Source organism: Ursus americanus, chromosome 21, assembly GCF_024610735.1.
Source record: "Ursus americanus isolate L20-20 chromosome 21, mUrsAme1.1.p, whole genome shotgun sequence".
Classification (NCBI taxonomy): domain Eukaryota; kingdom Metazoa; phylum Chordata; class Mammalia; order Carnivora; family Ursidae; genus Ursus; species Ursus americanus.
In genome coordinates, this window is record NC_142147.1 from 45575359 (window position 1) to 45591439 (window position 16081).

General features: G+C 50.8%; 1 protein-coding gene across 6 annotated transcripts in view; it reads left to right on the top strand.

Annotated features, from left to right (window-relative positions):
• Nucleotides 1–615: 615 nt before the first annotated feature.
• The window catches only part of HNRNPUL1 (heterogeneous nuclear ribonucleoprotein U like 1), a 36107-nt gene continuing 20641 nt past the window's right edge, over nucleotides 616–16081 (top strand). The window contains exons 1-7 of one of the 6 annotated variants that reach the window (XM_045782340.2): nucleotides 616–634; nucleotides 6309–6431; nucleotides 8406–8562; nucleotides 10312–10385; nucleotides 11823–11962; nucleotides 14023–14122; nucleotides 15832–15944. In XM_045782340.2, the coding sequence (XP_045638296.1) occupies nucleotides 6314–6431; nucleotides 8406–8562; nucleotides 10312–10385; nucleotides 11823–11962; nucleotides 14023–14122; nucleotides 15832–15944 (702 nt within the window). In that variant the 5' untranslated portion in view covers nucleotides 616–634; nucleotides 6309–6313. Of the gene's footprint in view, nucleotides 635–2151; nucleotides 2573–6308; nucleotides 6432–8405; nucleotides 8563–10311; nucleotides 10386–11822; nucleotides 11963–14022; nucleotides 14123–15831; nucleotides 15945–16081 lie in introns of those variants that run through there. The other 5 variants (XM_045782505.2, XM_045782079.2, XM_045782169.2 and 2 more) reach the window with 5 other exon arrangements.

Genomic DNA, 16081 nt, shown 5'->3' on the forward strand with positions numbered 1-16081 from the left:
CACAAAGATACACAGACTCTCGGAAATCCTTAGTGAGGAACAGGCACTTAGATACTCGGTGCCAGAGACACGCTCCTCCCCACCCCAAAGTTAACAGACCCATTAGGACATACTGAGGCATACTTGGCCACAAATAAGAAAGACACTGAAATTCAGACACATATAGTAACAGACGCGAAAAACTATATAGATACAAACATATTTACAAACATATGAAAGGCAGATATTCACCAGCAATAGCAATAAACTAGAGTAACACAGATTACAAAGAGTAAACACCGAGACACACAGAGTACAGCAGGTACTCACAGACTGACTCAAATGTTCAGATTCATATAGAAACACAGGCACAGAACACCTCCAGTCATCACGGGCCCACAAAGGGATTCCTGCCAAGACAAACCCACTGTGCTTTGCACGCATCGAGGGCCCCGTTCCTGGGTGGATCCGGCAGCACATGGAGAAACCGTTGGCAGCGCCCGGACGCCCCCCGGTGGCGCCTCCTGAGAACCGAGGACAGTTCAATCCGGGCCACAAACTTTTTTAGAACAAATCCTTGTGGGAAGCTGGGAGGAGAGAGGAAGTCGGACGTGGGCGAGGGGCGGGGTGTCTGGACTGGAACCTCCGGGCCCACGTGAGTGTCTGCCCCGTTTCTGAGTGGGTGCTGTGTGTCGAGGCTGCCGTGTCAGCTTGTAGCGTAACTGTCCTTTGTCTTTATCATTTGATGCCGCCTGCCTGTGCGGACCTTAGTGGCCACATCGGCGCTGCAGTTTGGTGTATTATCCCCTTAACTGATGCATCTGACCTGACTCACGGCCATTTGTTTGTGTTGCGTGTTTTTGTCTAAGTAGAGGCGGTGTGTGTTTTTTGTGGGCTTACGGTATGGCCCAGCGGGCAGCGGGCGTTTGCATTGTGTATCCCGATTGTGTCTCTTACAGAAGTTTCGTGGCTTTTGAGTTAGAGGCGACAGGTGGTACAGCGGTAGACATTGCGAAACTCTGTGGCGTTTGCATTTGTGGCGTTAGGCTGAACTACGAACCTGTGTGTTTGAACTTGTCAGTACAGACGCCAAACAGCCAGAACTCTGAACAGCGGTTTATTTAGAGGATTTGGGGTAGAGACCCGCGAACTTCTGGAGGTCGTCCCGGAAGGGAAGGCTCTATGGTCACGTGCAGAGCGCCCAGTCCACGTAAGATACGAACCATAGAGAAAGACGGCGGCGAAGCTATGATCGTGGGAAGAGGCGCCCCTTTGAGATGAACTATCAAAGGGAAGAGGGTGCGGTTTCCTTTACAACTTTTCTCCCGTTGTCAGCTTAGCCTCTATCTTCAAACCTTCGGTACTCTCTGAAATCAAAAGGTTCCTTTCCATAAAGGTAACTGAGTTTCTTCCAGATTAAGGATAATTTATCTACTTTATATCGTCGCCCTCCCTTTACAGCGACGTTTCTGAGGCCGTCCGCTGAAGAACCGCCAATCTGGTTAGCTTTTCCTAAAGCGATTCAACTGTACTAGCTTTAGTGAGATAAAACAATAATTGCGATTGGTGGGCAGATTGTTTTGAAACCGCCCTAACGGCAGGGGGCGGGTCCTTCGGGAATTCATCTTTCCGGTTTCTTAAAGAAGACAGTGAAAGGAGGTGGGGGAGTTGGTCGGCCGACCCTCCATTTGATTGGTTCTAGTGGTTTTACCCGCTTGGACTCCTCTAGGGGCGGGAGATCTAGACCAATCAGGGTATGTGTTACAGGAGACCCCAGTTTGATGAAAGGACCGCGCAGGAAAGGCCGAGAGTGTTTGGGAGGGGGGCGGGACGGGGTTCATTCTGAAATCCCATCGCTGATTGGGCCAAGTCTTTACTCCTTTTTCTTCATTTGACCCTACGGGAGCGGGCGCGCGGGCGCTACCCAATCACCACGTGCTCCGCCTCCCGACTTTTCCCGCCCTCCGCCCCGGCGGCGGCAGCGACGTAGGCCAACGCTTCCTCCCTGGCTGCTCCTGAGCCCTTTCATTTCTGTTCTTTTGAAAGCTGCGCTCTGATTGGCTGACTCTCCAGGCCCGCGCCCGTTGCCTCCACGCGGTGGCCAATTGGCACCCGTGTTGCATCGTATGGGACCACGGAGGAGGGGGAGGCGGCGGCGGCGGCCATTTTGAGCCGCCGCCGCCATTGGAGCGGGCCCCCCCCCCCTTTCCCCCTTCGCCTCCTGACAGGAAAGGTTTAAGGGGGACAGAGCCCTGGGAGGCCGGGCCGGGCTCGGGGGCCGCCCCGGGGGCCCGGGCCATGGATGTGCGCCGTCTGAAGGTGAACGAACTTCGCGAGGAGCTGCAGCGCCGCGGCCTGGACACTCGCGGCCTCAAGGCCGAGCTTGCTGAGCGGCTGCAGGCGGCGCTGGAGGCCGAGGAGCCCGACGACGAGCGGGAGCTCGAGGCCGACGACGAACCGGGGCGACCCGGGCACAACAACGAGGAGGTCGAGACCGAGGGGGGCTCCGAGCTGGAGGGGACCGCGCAGCCACCGCCGTCCGGGCTGCAGCCGCACCCGGAGCCTGGCGGCTACTCGGGGCCGGACGGACATTGTGAGAGTGCGCGGGGCGGGGGTCGGGGAGCCCGGAGTCCGGGCCGAGGAAGGGCTGTGGGACGCGGAGTCCGGCGCCTAAGGTCGGGGAGATGGCCTGAGGATTGGGGGATCCCGCTACCCGTCGCTGAAAAGGATCTAGGGCCGTGGGCCTCGGGACGACTGGAGGGTGGACCCTGGCATTCGAGGCAGGGGAGATACTGGAGTGGGGGCTCTGGGTTTCGGAGATGAGGACGGTCCGGGGGTGTAGAGGATTCCGGGAGCCTATTGCTCGGAGACCGGAAGCCGTGGCTTCTGGAGCCGAAGAGTCGGAAGAACAAGAGGCTTTCTAATCGGGGGCTGAGGAGGGTCTTGGGAATGACGATTTCAGGGTTTGTAGCTGAGTGGGCTTGAGGTGGGCTTGAGGGCTCTGCTAAACCCAGCGTATAGGCTTGGCTTCGGGAGCAGTGTTTTTAGGGCTGGGAGAGTTTTGAGACTAGAGGATCTTGGAGTTTGGTGCTGGGTGGGGTATGGGGAATTCTGTTTGGTACTGGGATGGCTTGGTGAGGTGGAAGTGCTGGTGTCTGGCCAGAGAGGGATCTGATGGACTGAGTGCTCTGGTATTTGGCTAGTGAGCATTTAGGGAATGTGGGAGACTGCCATGTTTTGGACTGTGAGGGACCCACCTCTGAGGATGACCTGGGGGACTCTCAGATCCAGGGCTGGAAGGCCAACGTTGAGGCAGGGCCAACTTGGGCATTTGATGCTGGGAAATCTGGGGACCTTCTGGTTGACTTCCAGAGGAGGTTTAGGGAACCCTAGTCACTGGAGGCAGGCAGGGGAGGGAAGGATGCTTCACTGGGTAGGGAACCTAGAAGTCTTGAGCTGGGTGGGTTCTGAGGGCTGCTGCTGAATGGTCTTGGACTAACAGTGTGGAGTGTTTGAAGAACAGAGGTAGCTGGGGGTGGGGTGGGGCAGGTAGCAAATTGGTGGAGTTTGAGGTTGTGGAGTATCTGGGGGACAGAGGATCCTTGTGTCCAGTACAGGAATGTATATGTGGTCTAGCAAATATGGGAGAGGGGAGAGTATAGAATGGAAAGAGAAAGAAAACCTGTTGACTTGGCTAGGAGCCTCAGGATGGAGTGAGGGGAGTTTCTGAGGCTGAGTGTCTCCTCCTCGAGAAGGCTCCTTGGTCCCCAGAAACAGTTACTTGTGTGCCCAGGGATTGGGGGTCTCAGGGTGTAGTAGGGAACTGCAGCAAGAGCCAGAGGGTATGACTAACAATAAGAGGATATAGTGTAGATCTATGATTGTCTGGAGAGAGAAGACCCTGGTATGGAAAGGAGGAAATCTGGAGTTAGAAAAGCATGGTTTTCTAGCCAGACTGGGGATTGGAGATTGGAGAAGTTTGGGAGTAAGTAGAAAAGACTCCGGCATCCAGCGTTTGTGGTATTTCTCTGAAAAGAGGGTGCTATGGGGTTAAGAGAACGAGGAGAGCAAGGGGGTGAGAGAAGAGACAAGAAATTGAGTTGGCACTGGGTGCTTACTGACTCATTCATGAGAGGTGGGATGTCCTGGAGTATAGATTTGCAGTGGGGACAGCCTAGAAGGATTGTCCAGGGCCCATGTGCCCGTGCTGGGAAGAAAACTTCCCCTTGCAGAGACCTGTGAAGGGAGGAGCAGTGGCCCAGTGTGCAGGTGTGGCAGGAATGCCTGGGAGGAAGGCCCAGTGACCAGAGGTGCCTCAGAAGAGGGCATGTTAGATGGATTTTGTTTTAGAGATGGCTTTATGACTTGGGCAAGTCAGTTTACCTCCAAGTGGTTTCCTTGTGTGCACAACAGGGATAATAATAGTGCCCCCCAGCATTGTTATGAATGAGGTCACATGTGTAGGGAGCTTAGCACTGGGCCTGCCTATAATTAGGAGGCACATGTTTTAGAGTGGAGAAGGACCCCAGGATCATGGCTTGTCCGGGTGAGGCTTCCTCTGTGGGCACAAGGGAAATTCTTGAGAAGAGAGATGTGAATATGTGTGGAAAGAAGAGCACTGTGCTTGGAGCCTAGAAGAAACCGAATGGTTTGAAAAGCCCTTCTTGTGTTCCAATTAAGGATTTCTTCCTTTTTCCCTTTACCCCTGCAACAAACTCCTTTGAGCCCCCTTCATGCCCCGCTGCAACCCTTCCTTCGAGCTCTGATAAACAGGACTTTAGCAAACCACGTGATCTGTTACTTTCCTCCCTTTGGGCTGCACCTGGTTTATGCCCAGATGTATTTGTCCTCTGAGAAAGGATCCAGTCAGTTAGCAAGTGGCAGAAGAGTCTCTCCTTCCCTGTGGTTCTGCCAGTCCTGGCACAGCCACTAGTAGGGCCCTAGAGGCACCTAGCAGAGCTTGCCCCTCGGGTGGAAAGCCTACTTGCTGCTCATCCTGGGTTTCCAGACTTCTCTCTGGCTTTGGCTGCAAGGGTCTTGAGTTTGCTACTCTTGTTTTAGTCTCACCTCTGAGCTTTCACATGTTATTCCAACCCCAGAAATGTTTTCTCTGTTGTCATCACTGAGCTCTCACCGATGTATCCTTGAATCAAGGCTTCTCTGTTACTTTCTGGGCCCTGTCTTAATTTCTTCGTAGACCTGAACACAATTAGAATTTGCTCTTTGTGTATAAGTACTTGTTTAATGTATGTCCGTTTCACTAACCTGAAGGCTTCAGTAGGGCAAGCTTATTCTTATCTGTACCCTAGGGTCTGGTGTGTAGTATGCGCTCTGTAGATAGTTAATATTATTCTTATAAGAATAAGCTTCTATTCTTAGTCTTATTCCATAAGATATCTTCTTAGGACCCTTCCCACCTAGCTCCAGATATTTCAGGACATACTCCCTAATGAGTCTAAAGGCCACTGTTAGGACTTCTGTTTTCTTAACAGTTCTTTCCTTCTCCCTCCCCCCACCCCCCATTTACCCTTCAACTGGGTTGGATACCCTTTATCTTTTTTTTTTTTTTTTTTTTTTTAGATTTTATTTATTTACTTGACAGAGAGAAAACACAAGCAGGGGGAGCAGCAGGCAGAGGGCGAAGCAAAGCAGGCTCCCTGCTGAGCAAGGAGCCCAATGTGGGACTGATCCCAGGACCCTAGGATCATGACCTGAGCCAAAGGCAAACACTTAGCCGACTGAGCCACACAGGCATCCCTGGATACCCTTTATCTTTGCAGCTATTGTGGGATGGAAGAAATTCGTTAAGAGGGTTGGTTGTCCAAATGGGAGTGAATTGGGCCAGGCAGAGGACTGATTTGTTCTCTGAGCAGTTTTTAAGGTTGTGCCCTAAAGCCAACTCCCTACGCATTACGCTGTGTCAGAGGACGGCCAGACTGGTGGATTTTAAACTGCTGCATGGAGTCCCAGGTTTCTGTAGAGTTACCCCAGCCCTGGAGTGGGGACTTCCAGGGTAAGGTCAAGCTGGATACCTTCTCTGACCCTCCCATCTCCTCACTTTAACCAGAGCAGTTGTACTTCAGTTGGTTTTCTTTGTGGGATTCTGTACAACCCAGTCACAGACACAGCACCAACCACTTGAGGTACAAGAGGGCATGTCCTCAGGCAGCTGGGGCCACTGACTGCCCAGATGGGTTTCCATCTGAAGGTGTTGTCACACCTTTCAGCCTTTGGCAGACTGTTCCCAGTGGGGGTGACATTGTGGAACACCAAAAAACCACCTCCGGTCCCAAGAAGCACCCTTCTAACTGGCCATTTTTTGTTTTAAGATGTCATGGACAATATTACCAGGCAAAACCAATTCTATGAGAGCCAGGTCATCAAGCAAGAGAACGAGTCTGGCTACGAGAGGAGACCGCTGGAAATGGAGCAGCAGCAGGCCTATCGCCCAGGTGGGAAAGTGCACGTTATACATCTCTTTTGAAGGAAATAGACTCTACGTGGCCCGTACCCTCTGACTTAAGCCTGTCTTCCTCTTGGGCAGTCCATTTGGGCTCTGTCACTCTGGCAAGGTTCTTCTGAAGGAGAGAACTTAATCCCGCTCCCAGGTGTTGAGAGAGGGAAGTCTTCGTGGTGTCTGTTTTCAGATGTTAGTATCAAAACCCCGGAGAGTTTAGACTCAGAGGCCAGTACTTGAGTCTTATTTAAAATCTCAGAACGTAGAATCCAGCAAGGACCTTCTAAATCTAGTCCAGTTGTTCCCATGTTCTGAAGAATATTGTTCCAGAAGGTATCATTAGGGACTTCCCAGGAAAGCGTTCCTTAGCCAAATGTATCTGAAAAATGCAGCACGTGCTATCCCACCCCTGGGAGAATCACTGTACTCAGAGCATTGAAAGCCCTGAGAAGTCCTGGACTGAAAAAAACCCTGTGTTACATTGTTTAAACCCAGAGTTTCCTAAATATGTCTTTGTAGAACAAAGTTCCCTGTATTGTCAGTTTGGGAACGACAGATGTAACTCAGCTCTCAACTCCCGTTTTGCAGACTGGGAGGTGGCTTGTCTGATGGCAGAGCTGGGGTTAGAACCCGGGAAACTGGTGCCTGGGCCACTGCTATTGGGTAATGAGGAGCATTCCCGGCCATTTGTGTCCTACTGTTTGGAAAGCAAGGTCCCACCATTGAGTAATGACAGAGCCAGGACTGCCTCCCAGTCTTGTGTTCCTTTCACTGCGTTGTGGCCCCGGTGCCTTTTCTTAGTGAATCTAGTAGATTGTATCTAATTCCATTCTTGGTTCATCCACAAAGTGAAATCCCTAGACATCTTGTGGGTGGCTCAGGATTTTCATTTTAATATAGGTTAAACTGCAGATTTGTGTCAGGCTCTGTGAGACTTGTGGGATCATTTGGCCCAAGGAGAGTGTTTTCTGTGCTGTTACCAACAGACACTTATCAGGGTGTCCCGTGAGCCCAGCTCTGTGCTGGGACCATGGAGGCTCTCTTCAGATGGGTGAGCGCAGTCCCTGCCCTGGAGGCCCAGGAGCCCCCTCTGTACGTGCCAGAGCTAGGGAGCGACCCGAGGTGGTCTTGGGTTGGGTGCTGAAAGGCGGAGATGGGGGTGATCTACAGCATAAGGCATAGACGCTGGCTCCAGTTTGCTCTCGGTTAGGTTCTTAGATTCTTGGTTCTATTCTTGAAGACTGCCGGGGACTGGGCCTTTCCCGTGGTTTACAGCATGTTATCCCATCCTGACTTTGTATTTGCGGTGTGACTTAATAAGGCCATCACACCTATAGGCTGGGTTAAGTGCAGCCCCTCCCCCTGCCCGGGGTGATTCTGGGCTTTGTGGAAGAGTGATGGAAGCCAGTGGAGTTAGCTGTGGGACCACAGTGTCCTGTTGAATTGACCTCCCCCCCCCCCCCTTGCCAGACTAAAGAAGCTTTGTAAGAACTGAGGTGGAGAGATTCTCTGGGAGGAGAAATTGGGAGAATGTTGAATCATGGGATCTCAGTTTAAAGGGATCTGAGAAATTTTCTAGGGCTCTCTCCCACTTGGTGCAAAGTAGCCAGAGGCAGCCATTCTGCCTTTGGGTGGCCTTTAAGAGAGCTTGCCTTTATTCAGTGCTGAAGTCCCCTCTCCCTCCCCCTGAGGCCTGAGAGTTATCTGACTGACATCTGTCACCTCATCAACTGCCAGTGCTGCTGTGCCTGGCTGGCCATCTCCGGCCTCCCTTTACCCTGGCCCTGTTCTCTAGTACAGCCTTCTAGGCTCCCTTGGCAGGCTTCCGTTGAACCCAGCAAGCCGCCTGTGCCCAGCCCATCATCACTGTAGTCAGGGTCCTGCGAACCTCTCCTGAAATAAAGGGGACCAGGAAAGCGATAGCTAGGGAGTTTCCAAGTGTCCTGACCGCCTGGATTTGTCCTGACAGTAGAAGTGAAGACAGAGATGAAGCAAGAAGCACCTGCCAGCTTCCTCCCGCCCGAAGCATCTCAACTCAAGCCAGACAGACAGCAATTCCAGAGTCGCAAGAGGCCTTATGAAGAAAACCGGGGACGGGGGTACTTCGAGCACCGAGAGGATAGGAGGTGGGTGTGTGAGGTGATAGTCACCCCTTTCCCAGTAGGTTTCTGTGTCCGTAGCCTGGTGCCTGTTGGGACCTTTGTAGTAACCAAGGGGGCAGAGCTCTCCCTGCCCTTACACACTTGCTCAGCCCTCCCTGCACTCACTGCCAGATTCAGCTTTGCTAAACTTTTGCTCCTTCCCTCACCTCCTCCCTTCTCATTACCTGCAGGATAAAGTCCAAACACTTTGCCTTTCACATGTGAGGTGCCATCCTGCCTTTTCAGTCCTTTGCCTCACTGCTCTGTTGTCCTGAGTGGTGTCCTTTTCTTCATGGCTGCTTAATATCCCTTGATGGAAAGGTTTATTTCCTGACCCTTTTCCCAAACGCACCCTTCCATCTGTCTACTCGTTTATTCATTGTCACACTCATGCTACTTTCACTAGGTGCCTGCCGTTGGGCTGGACACTGGGGACATGGATGATTTGGACAGTGGGTTTTGCCTTTTTTTGGTCCCAATGTAGGGCCTGAGACAGACATATAAGTAAGCCACAGCCTAGTGGGGCCAGTAGTCAGGGTGCGTGTGAGTGTCAGGAGATTAGTGGAGGGCGTGGCCTCTCTACCCTGGTCATTTTCCTTTCCTGATAAGCCCTCCCCATCCATCTGCCCAGCCCCAATCCTGCCCTCCCTTCCTTCAGCTTCTACGTGAAGTTTCACAGAACTAGGAATGACCATTCCTTCTCTACCCGTCTAGACTAGTTGTCTGACACATTTTATTTCCTACTTGGTGGAGTCTATCCTCTCACTGGCTTATGACTCTCTGAGACAGGGCCTGGGTCTCTTGGCTGTGACTGAAGCTAGGATGTGGAACTACCTCTCATGAGTTTTTCCCAGTGCCTCCTGCAGACCAGATCTGGGCTTAAGCTGCCTGCCTGTGGAGAGCGGAGGAGGAGTACTTGCTCTGATTGGATGCTGGCAGGGAAAGCTTTCTAGGATGGACTTACTGTGTGATGCACTCCTTCGTACAGGGCTCTGTGCTGGCCCTAGATTGGCAGTGCCGGCAGGGCGCTCACGAGAGCGAAGCCTCCAAGGTGGGCCTTGGGTACTTGATCTGGGCACATGGTGGGCAAGGGTCCAGTGTTCCAGGCAGGACCTTGGGCATTGGACCCCATCCTTCTGCGTCTCTCCTTTATTCCAATAAGTTGGAAATGAGCAGTATTTTAACGTTAGTCCCATTTTGGTGTTTTGGTAGGAGATGAGTCTCATTCATAATTTAGGACACTTTACAGAAAGAGACTGAAAAAAATGGGTCATTTCAAACACTTGCAGATGTAGAGTCTTAGGAAGATGTGGAGAGATTGTGATGACTGGGTTTGATATTCCCCTTCCTGGCCCAGGCCCCTGTGGACTACTGTATCCTCCCATCAGTAACAGAGGCCAGTATGGAGGCAGCTCTCAACACGTACAGGGCGTGGCTCAGAATCTTGGGGTGTGAGAGGAGAGTCGTCCATGAACAAGCTAGCTAAATGATTCTGCTGGCCCTCTTGAGCAGAGGGTGCTCTCTCTAGTCCCCAGCCCCACTTTAGGAGTTAACAGTCATTGTGCTCGTGGCAAGGGTATAGGGTGGCTGAGTGCTTTTGTTAACCTCTGTGGGAAGAAACCGAAATCCAGGGAGCAATCTGGAGGCCACTTGTAAATTCCAACAGAACCTTCATTTCCCTCCTTCTGTGCTCATCCAACCATTCTCATGGGACTTAACTCCTTTTCCTGACAGGGGCCGCTCTCCTCAACCTCCCGCTGAAGAGGATGAAGATGACTTTGACGACACTCTTGTTGCCATCGACACATGTGAGTCCTTGGGGTGCCTGATTCTGTTTTGCAGTCAGTATTGGGAAACTGGGATGTGAGAAACCAGGCTTTGGAGCGAGGGTGCTGGTTCAGAGGCCATAGGTCTCCCAGCTCTGCTTGGGATCCTGGGCAGGTCATTCTGCTTCTCTCACCTTCTCTTCAGGGAGATACAATCCTGCCCTGATACCTCAGAGAACTTTCAGTAACACTCCTCAGAATGGGTACGAGGGCAGTTTGGAAAACCCCGAACACCCAGGGGGTTGTCATCTAATCAAGTAGGGAATCTGAGTGCGGCTGGGGAAACTTAACTCTTTGACGACCAGTCCCCCGGTTTCCATCTACTGCTCACGTTCCTGGTGAAACTAATGCCACCTTGTCCTCTGAGGCATTAGTCTGGCCCGCCCTGCTCTCCGTCCTCCAGTTTCTTTCCACTGGATAAGTGACTTCCCCTTGACTGTGCATCTGAACCCTAGGGTAGTGGCGATAAAAGCTCCTGCCCCTCCCCAGACAGAATCTCAGTGGTGGAACCTGGGAATCTGACTTTAAATGAAGCCAGATCAGTGTGAGAACACTGTGCTTTTCAACAGAGGAGAAACTTAACAGCAATTCACGTGTTTCTTTACTTAGCTCAAGTTTATAGAGCAGTGGCTACATAACCGAGAGAAAGGTCTCGTATATAGTCCCTTCTGTCACAGGATCTCGAAGCCCGTGTACCCAGAGTAAAGGTATAGGGTGGCAGTGGTCAGTGAAGTGGTGGCCGATCAAATGCCAAATGTACAGACCACAATTCTCAGCCTTTAAAGAAAAGATGGGGTGGTCAGGGAAGACTTTCTTGGAGGCCTGACTGGCTCCTTGAAGACTGGGAAGAGTTGGAGCTCCAGCAGGAGAGTCCAAGGCCCACAGAGGAGGTGGGAGCCTGCGGTGCACCTGGACGGTGGTGCCTGAGTGACAAGTGCGGGTCCAGCTCAGATGTTTGTGCAGTTGTTGGCAGCAGGAGTCTGGCTCCCGAACTGACAGTTAGCACAGGGAGGTGGTTAAAGTGTATGGCTGTGGGATACGCCTTTTTTTAAATGCGAAGTCCCTTGAACATCATGAGATACGGATCCTTTCCCTATCAAATGTACGTTCACATAAAGTACATTTGTGTACAATTTCTGGGGGTTCCTCTGATCAGCATCCTTGGACCCCAGCCAGGTGGAGAGCCCAGTTCCTATGTGTGGTGGCTGCTTTGATCCTGGATGGGCCAGTTTGCAGTCGTCTGGAGCCTTGCTACTCAACGGGAGAATGGCTAGCCAGTGTGGCTGGTTTCTCATGAACCTGCCCTCACGATGTGTCTGCTGGTGTACTCCTGGTTAACACTCTTGGAGGACTTACCTTTGCCTGTCCCTCTCTTGGGTCCTTAAAATATCAGCCAACTCCCGGCTTTTTCCTCCACAGATAACTGCGATCTCCACTTCAAGGTGGCCCGAGACCGGAGTAGTGGCTACCCTCTCACAATTGAGGGCTTTGCCTATCTGTGGTCAGGAGCCCGTGCCAGCTACGGAGTCAGAAGGGGCCGTGTGTGCTTCGAGATGAAGGTGAGTGGGAGCAGTTGAGGATTAGGAACAGAAAGCAGGTCCATCCTTTGGCATGAGCCTGTCATCAGCTACTTCGGTCAGAGCCACAGTTGCAAAAGAGATTGATTGAACATAGACCGTGTGTGTCCAAGCAAAAAAAGCATGGTGGACTCTGGAGAATCATGCCATTGCTAAACATCCTGTCAGGAAAGCAAGCCAACCATACATTGCCTCATCAAGCTGATTTTTCCTTTGGTGGGTTTTTTTTTATCCTTCAGTGGGATTTGACCCAGGTATTACACAGCCAACGTCATTAGGGATAACATGTTTGTAGAACTGGGAAAAGAAGTTGTTTGGGGGGCGCCTGGGTGGCACAGCGGTTAAAGCGTCTGCCTTCGGCTCAGGGCGTGATCCCGGTGTTCTGGGATTGAGCCCCACATCAGGCTTCTCCACTATGGGCCTGCTTCTTCCTCTCCCACTCCTCCTGCTTGTGTTCCCTCTCTCGCTGGCTGTCTCTATCTCTGTCAAATAAATAAATAAACTCTTAAAAAAACAAAAAAAAAAGAAGTTGTTTGGAAGAAAAATGAGCTAGGAAGAATGGAAGTGGACCCTGCTAGTTAAAGAGAGGCCAGAAGGAGAGTCCGTGTCAGGTTATGTTTAGGAAGACAACACATTCTCGTATTCAATGAAAATTCAGATGGCACAGAAGAGTGTAGGGTAAAAAAAGCAGAAGTTAGACTTAAACCCTCCCAGTCCCCGTTCTACTCTCCAGACATAACACATGTTAACAATTTCTTGCATGTCCCTTGTAGATCCAAACTTATTTATTACCGCTAGTATTTACAGAACCGTTCACACGCACTAGATACAGTACCAGGCTCTTTACGTGGACATTTCTGTTAATCCCCATCTTGAAATAGGCACTGTTCTCCCCATTTTTTAGAGGAGCAACCTGACCGAGAGTTGGTTTTTGTTTTTTTGTTTTTTTTTTTTGACAGCGAGAGAGGGAACACAAGCAAGGGGAGTGGGAGAGAGAAAGGAGGCTCTCTGCTGAGCAGGGAGCCCGATGCGGGGCTCAATCCCAGGACCCTGGTATCATGACCTGAGCCAAAGGCAGATGATGAATGACTGAGCCATCCGGGCGCCCCATGGGGTTATCATTTTTTGATTGACTAAGTCTGTTGGTTGTGAGCTGCACATTGTTCTGTGTGCCACTCAGAAACTCTCTCAATTAAATTGCCAGGGTGCTTTCTTACCACATCAGTTGATTTGGACACATCAAAATGTGGGAAATGTGCATCCAAAAGTCAACAAAATAGGTTAACTTTACAGAAGCACCAACTAATACAGATAGGTGTGGTTGCTAGGCAGTCCAACCTGTCGGGTAAGTCAGAAGGCGTGGTTCATTCTTTCTGCTTCTTGTACTTAGTACCGTGTCTTGCACAACAAGTTCCGTCCCCGTACCTCAGCCATGCTTCACGCTCTGGCTCCTTCATCTATTCTGTGGCATGGTTGTGCCGTTATGTGGCAGTGCCTTTTTTTTTTTTGTCAGTACCTTACTGATGGTTTGGTGGGGGGAGTTTTTCGTATAAACGGTGTCACATTGAGAGAGAGAGAGAGAGAGAGAGAGAGTGTGTGTGTGTGTGTGTGTGTGTGTGGTGTGGTCACACATACACCTATGGGTGCATTTGCAGAGTAAACTGGAAGTTGAATTGCTGGGTTATAGAGCGTATGCATTTGCAGTTTTGGTAGGGGTTGCTAAATTGCTAATTAGCTAAATTAGCTAAATTGTTAATTGCCCAAAGACATGGTGCCAATTTATCCTTCTACACTAAGTAGGAGAGTCCCCGTTTCTCCTGAAGCATGTTAAAATTAAAAAATAACTATATTTTGAAATGCCTGTTTCTATGGCCCTGTACTTTCCTAAGCCCTTCAGAGGCCCTGGGTTCAGTGCCACAGGCCCTTCCGAGTGGCTTCAACACCTTGTCCCCAGCAACAAGAGCCACTGCTGATTTGTAATGCCTGCGTGCTGCCCAAGCCTCCGAGCATCAGTTCTGAGCCCTCTTATTTTTTGTCCCCAGATCAATGAGGAAATCTCCGTGAAGCACCTTCCTTCCACAGAGCCCGACCCGCACGTCGTCCGTATCGGCTGGTCCCTGGACTCCTGCAGCACACAGCTGGGTAAGGGGAGGGCAGCCTAGCAGGCCAGATACTAGAGCAGCTGCCTCTGTCCCTGGGTTCTCAAGCTTCCTAAGCTTCTCTTCCCAGTGTGGGACTCAGAACACAACTAGCCCAGGGTGGAACACCTCCTGCCTGTCTTCAGGTGTATAAGACTCAACTGGAAGGACCACAATCATCTTAATTTTTCTATGAAAAATTTATTCTCATCTTTTAGGAGAGGGTCCACAGTTCTCTTTAGAAGGCTGATCCCTTTCTTTAAAAAGATCAGTTGTCTTCTGTCCTCAAATCATGCTGAAATAAGTTCCTTCAGCCCGTTCAGTTCGGCCTGGAGTTCTCTGTCCAGAGCCAAACCCAGAGTAAAGGGGGGAGCAGGGAGCAGGGAGCTGGTTGGCAGAGAGAGGCAGGGGCTGCCCATTGAAAGTTTTGAATGTTCAACAGGCCTCAGGTGACATCCTGGCCCCAAGTGACTGATTGCAGTGACCATTGCTGAGACCTTTTGCTTTGGTCATACAAACATTCTGATGATGAAAAAGTGTACTCTTTGTAACAGTTCAGGCCATATGGAGAGGGGGGAATGAACATCCTCCCAAACTTGTGAGATAACCCATGTTAACATTTTTATCTACGGTCTTCTGGACAGTTCTTTTGTCTCTGTATATCTCAAACTGGGTCACACTATGCGTACTATCTTGTAGCCGGTTTCTTTTTCCTACTTAATAGATGCTAGGCATATTTTTATAAATAAGGAGAGCTGTTTGACCACTGCACAATTTTCCATTTTATAGTAATGTCACTTACTTGTGTTTTGTGGATCATGTAAGTTGATTGCAATTTTTTACAGTTAAACTTGTGAGCTATCCTTGTGTGTAGTGATCTGACCACTTAAGACTGACCCTTAAAGTCTTGACCCTAGGTCAAGAGTGTACAGTTGCATTTGGATAGATATTCACACTTCTTATTTCAGATGCCTGTGTCCTCTTCATTTCTCTCTGTCTCAGTTTTTGGGTGTAAGTGGTGGGTAGTTGATACAGGTAAAGATTAAAAGCCCAGAGCGGTCAGATGTCCGGGGCCAGCAGCTGGTATGTAGAAGCACTGGGCCTGGAATTCGTGCCTGTCAGCGCCTGCTTTTCTGGCAGGATATTCCTTGGGTTCCTGGCCAAGGATCTCCATACACCCTAGGTGTCAGGCAGGGCCTCAGGATCTCACTCCTCCCATTGCTTCAGCCCCCAGTTCTGTAGCCTGAGCAAATCCAGTGCCTTCCCTAGCATGTAAACTTCAAGGTCTCCAGGAGCAGAACCCAGATTTCTGCCCAGAACCCACTGGCACCAAAAATGGATGTCATTAGTAGACTTGACTGAATGTTGAGTGTTATGAGGAAGGTTGCGCCTCCGTGTGCAGCCCGCCTTAGTCCTAGTTCCTCTCTCCCATCCTCCCTCTCTTTCCAGATTCTCCCTCTGTTTAGTGCAGTGGTTCAGGTCAGCTCCCACTCCCAGACTTCACACCTAAACCCACCAAGCCCCCCAGAGTTCTGCATAACAAGGAACTTCCTTTCAGCAGGACATTCCTCACCTTCCCCCCCACCCTAAAGCATCTGATTAGTAAAATGGGTAAAGAAACTAATTTTTTTTTTCTTTAAAAGTGTATGGCAGCCGTAAAGGCTGTTGGGACCATGGCAAGTTTAACTGGCCTTTGCCTGCTTCTTCCATCAGGCGAAGAGCCTTTCTCCTACGGCTACGGAGGCACTGGGAAGAAGTCCACCAACAGCCGGTTTGAGAACTATGGAGACAAGTTTGCAGAGAATGACGTGATTGGCTGCTTTGCGGTGAGTGCCAGCAGCCTGTGGGAGTTGGCAGAGCCAAACGTTGATCCTGTCAGCTGGACCTGCAGGCTTCCTAGAATACCTCTGTCCTTCATCTGCCCTGTGTCCAGCAGCTCTTGCCATAGCTCTTTGTCTCTCTT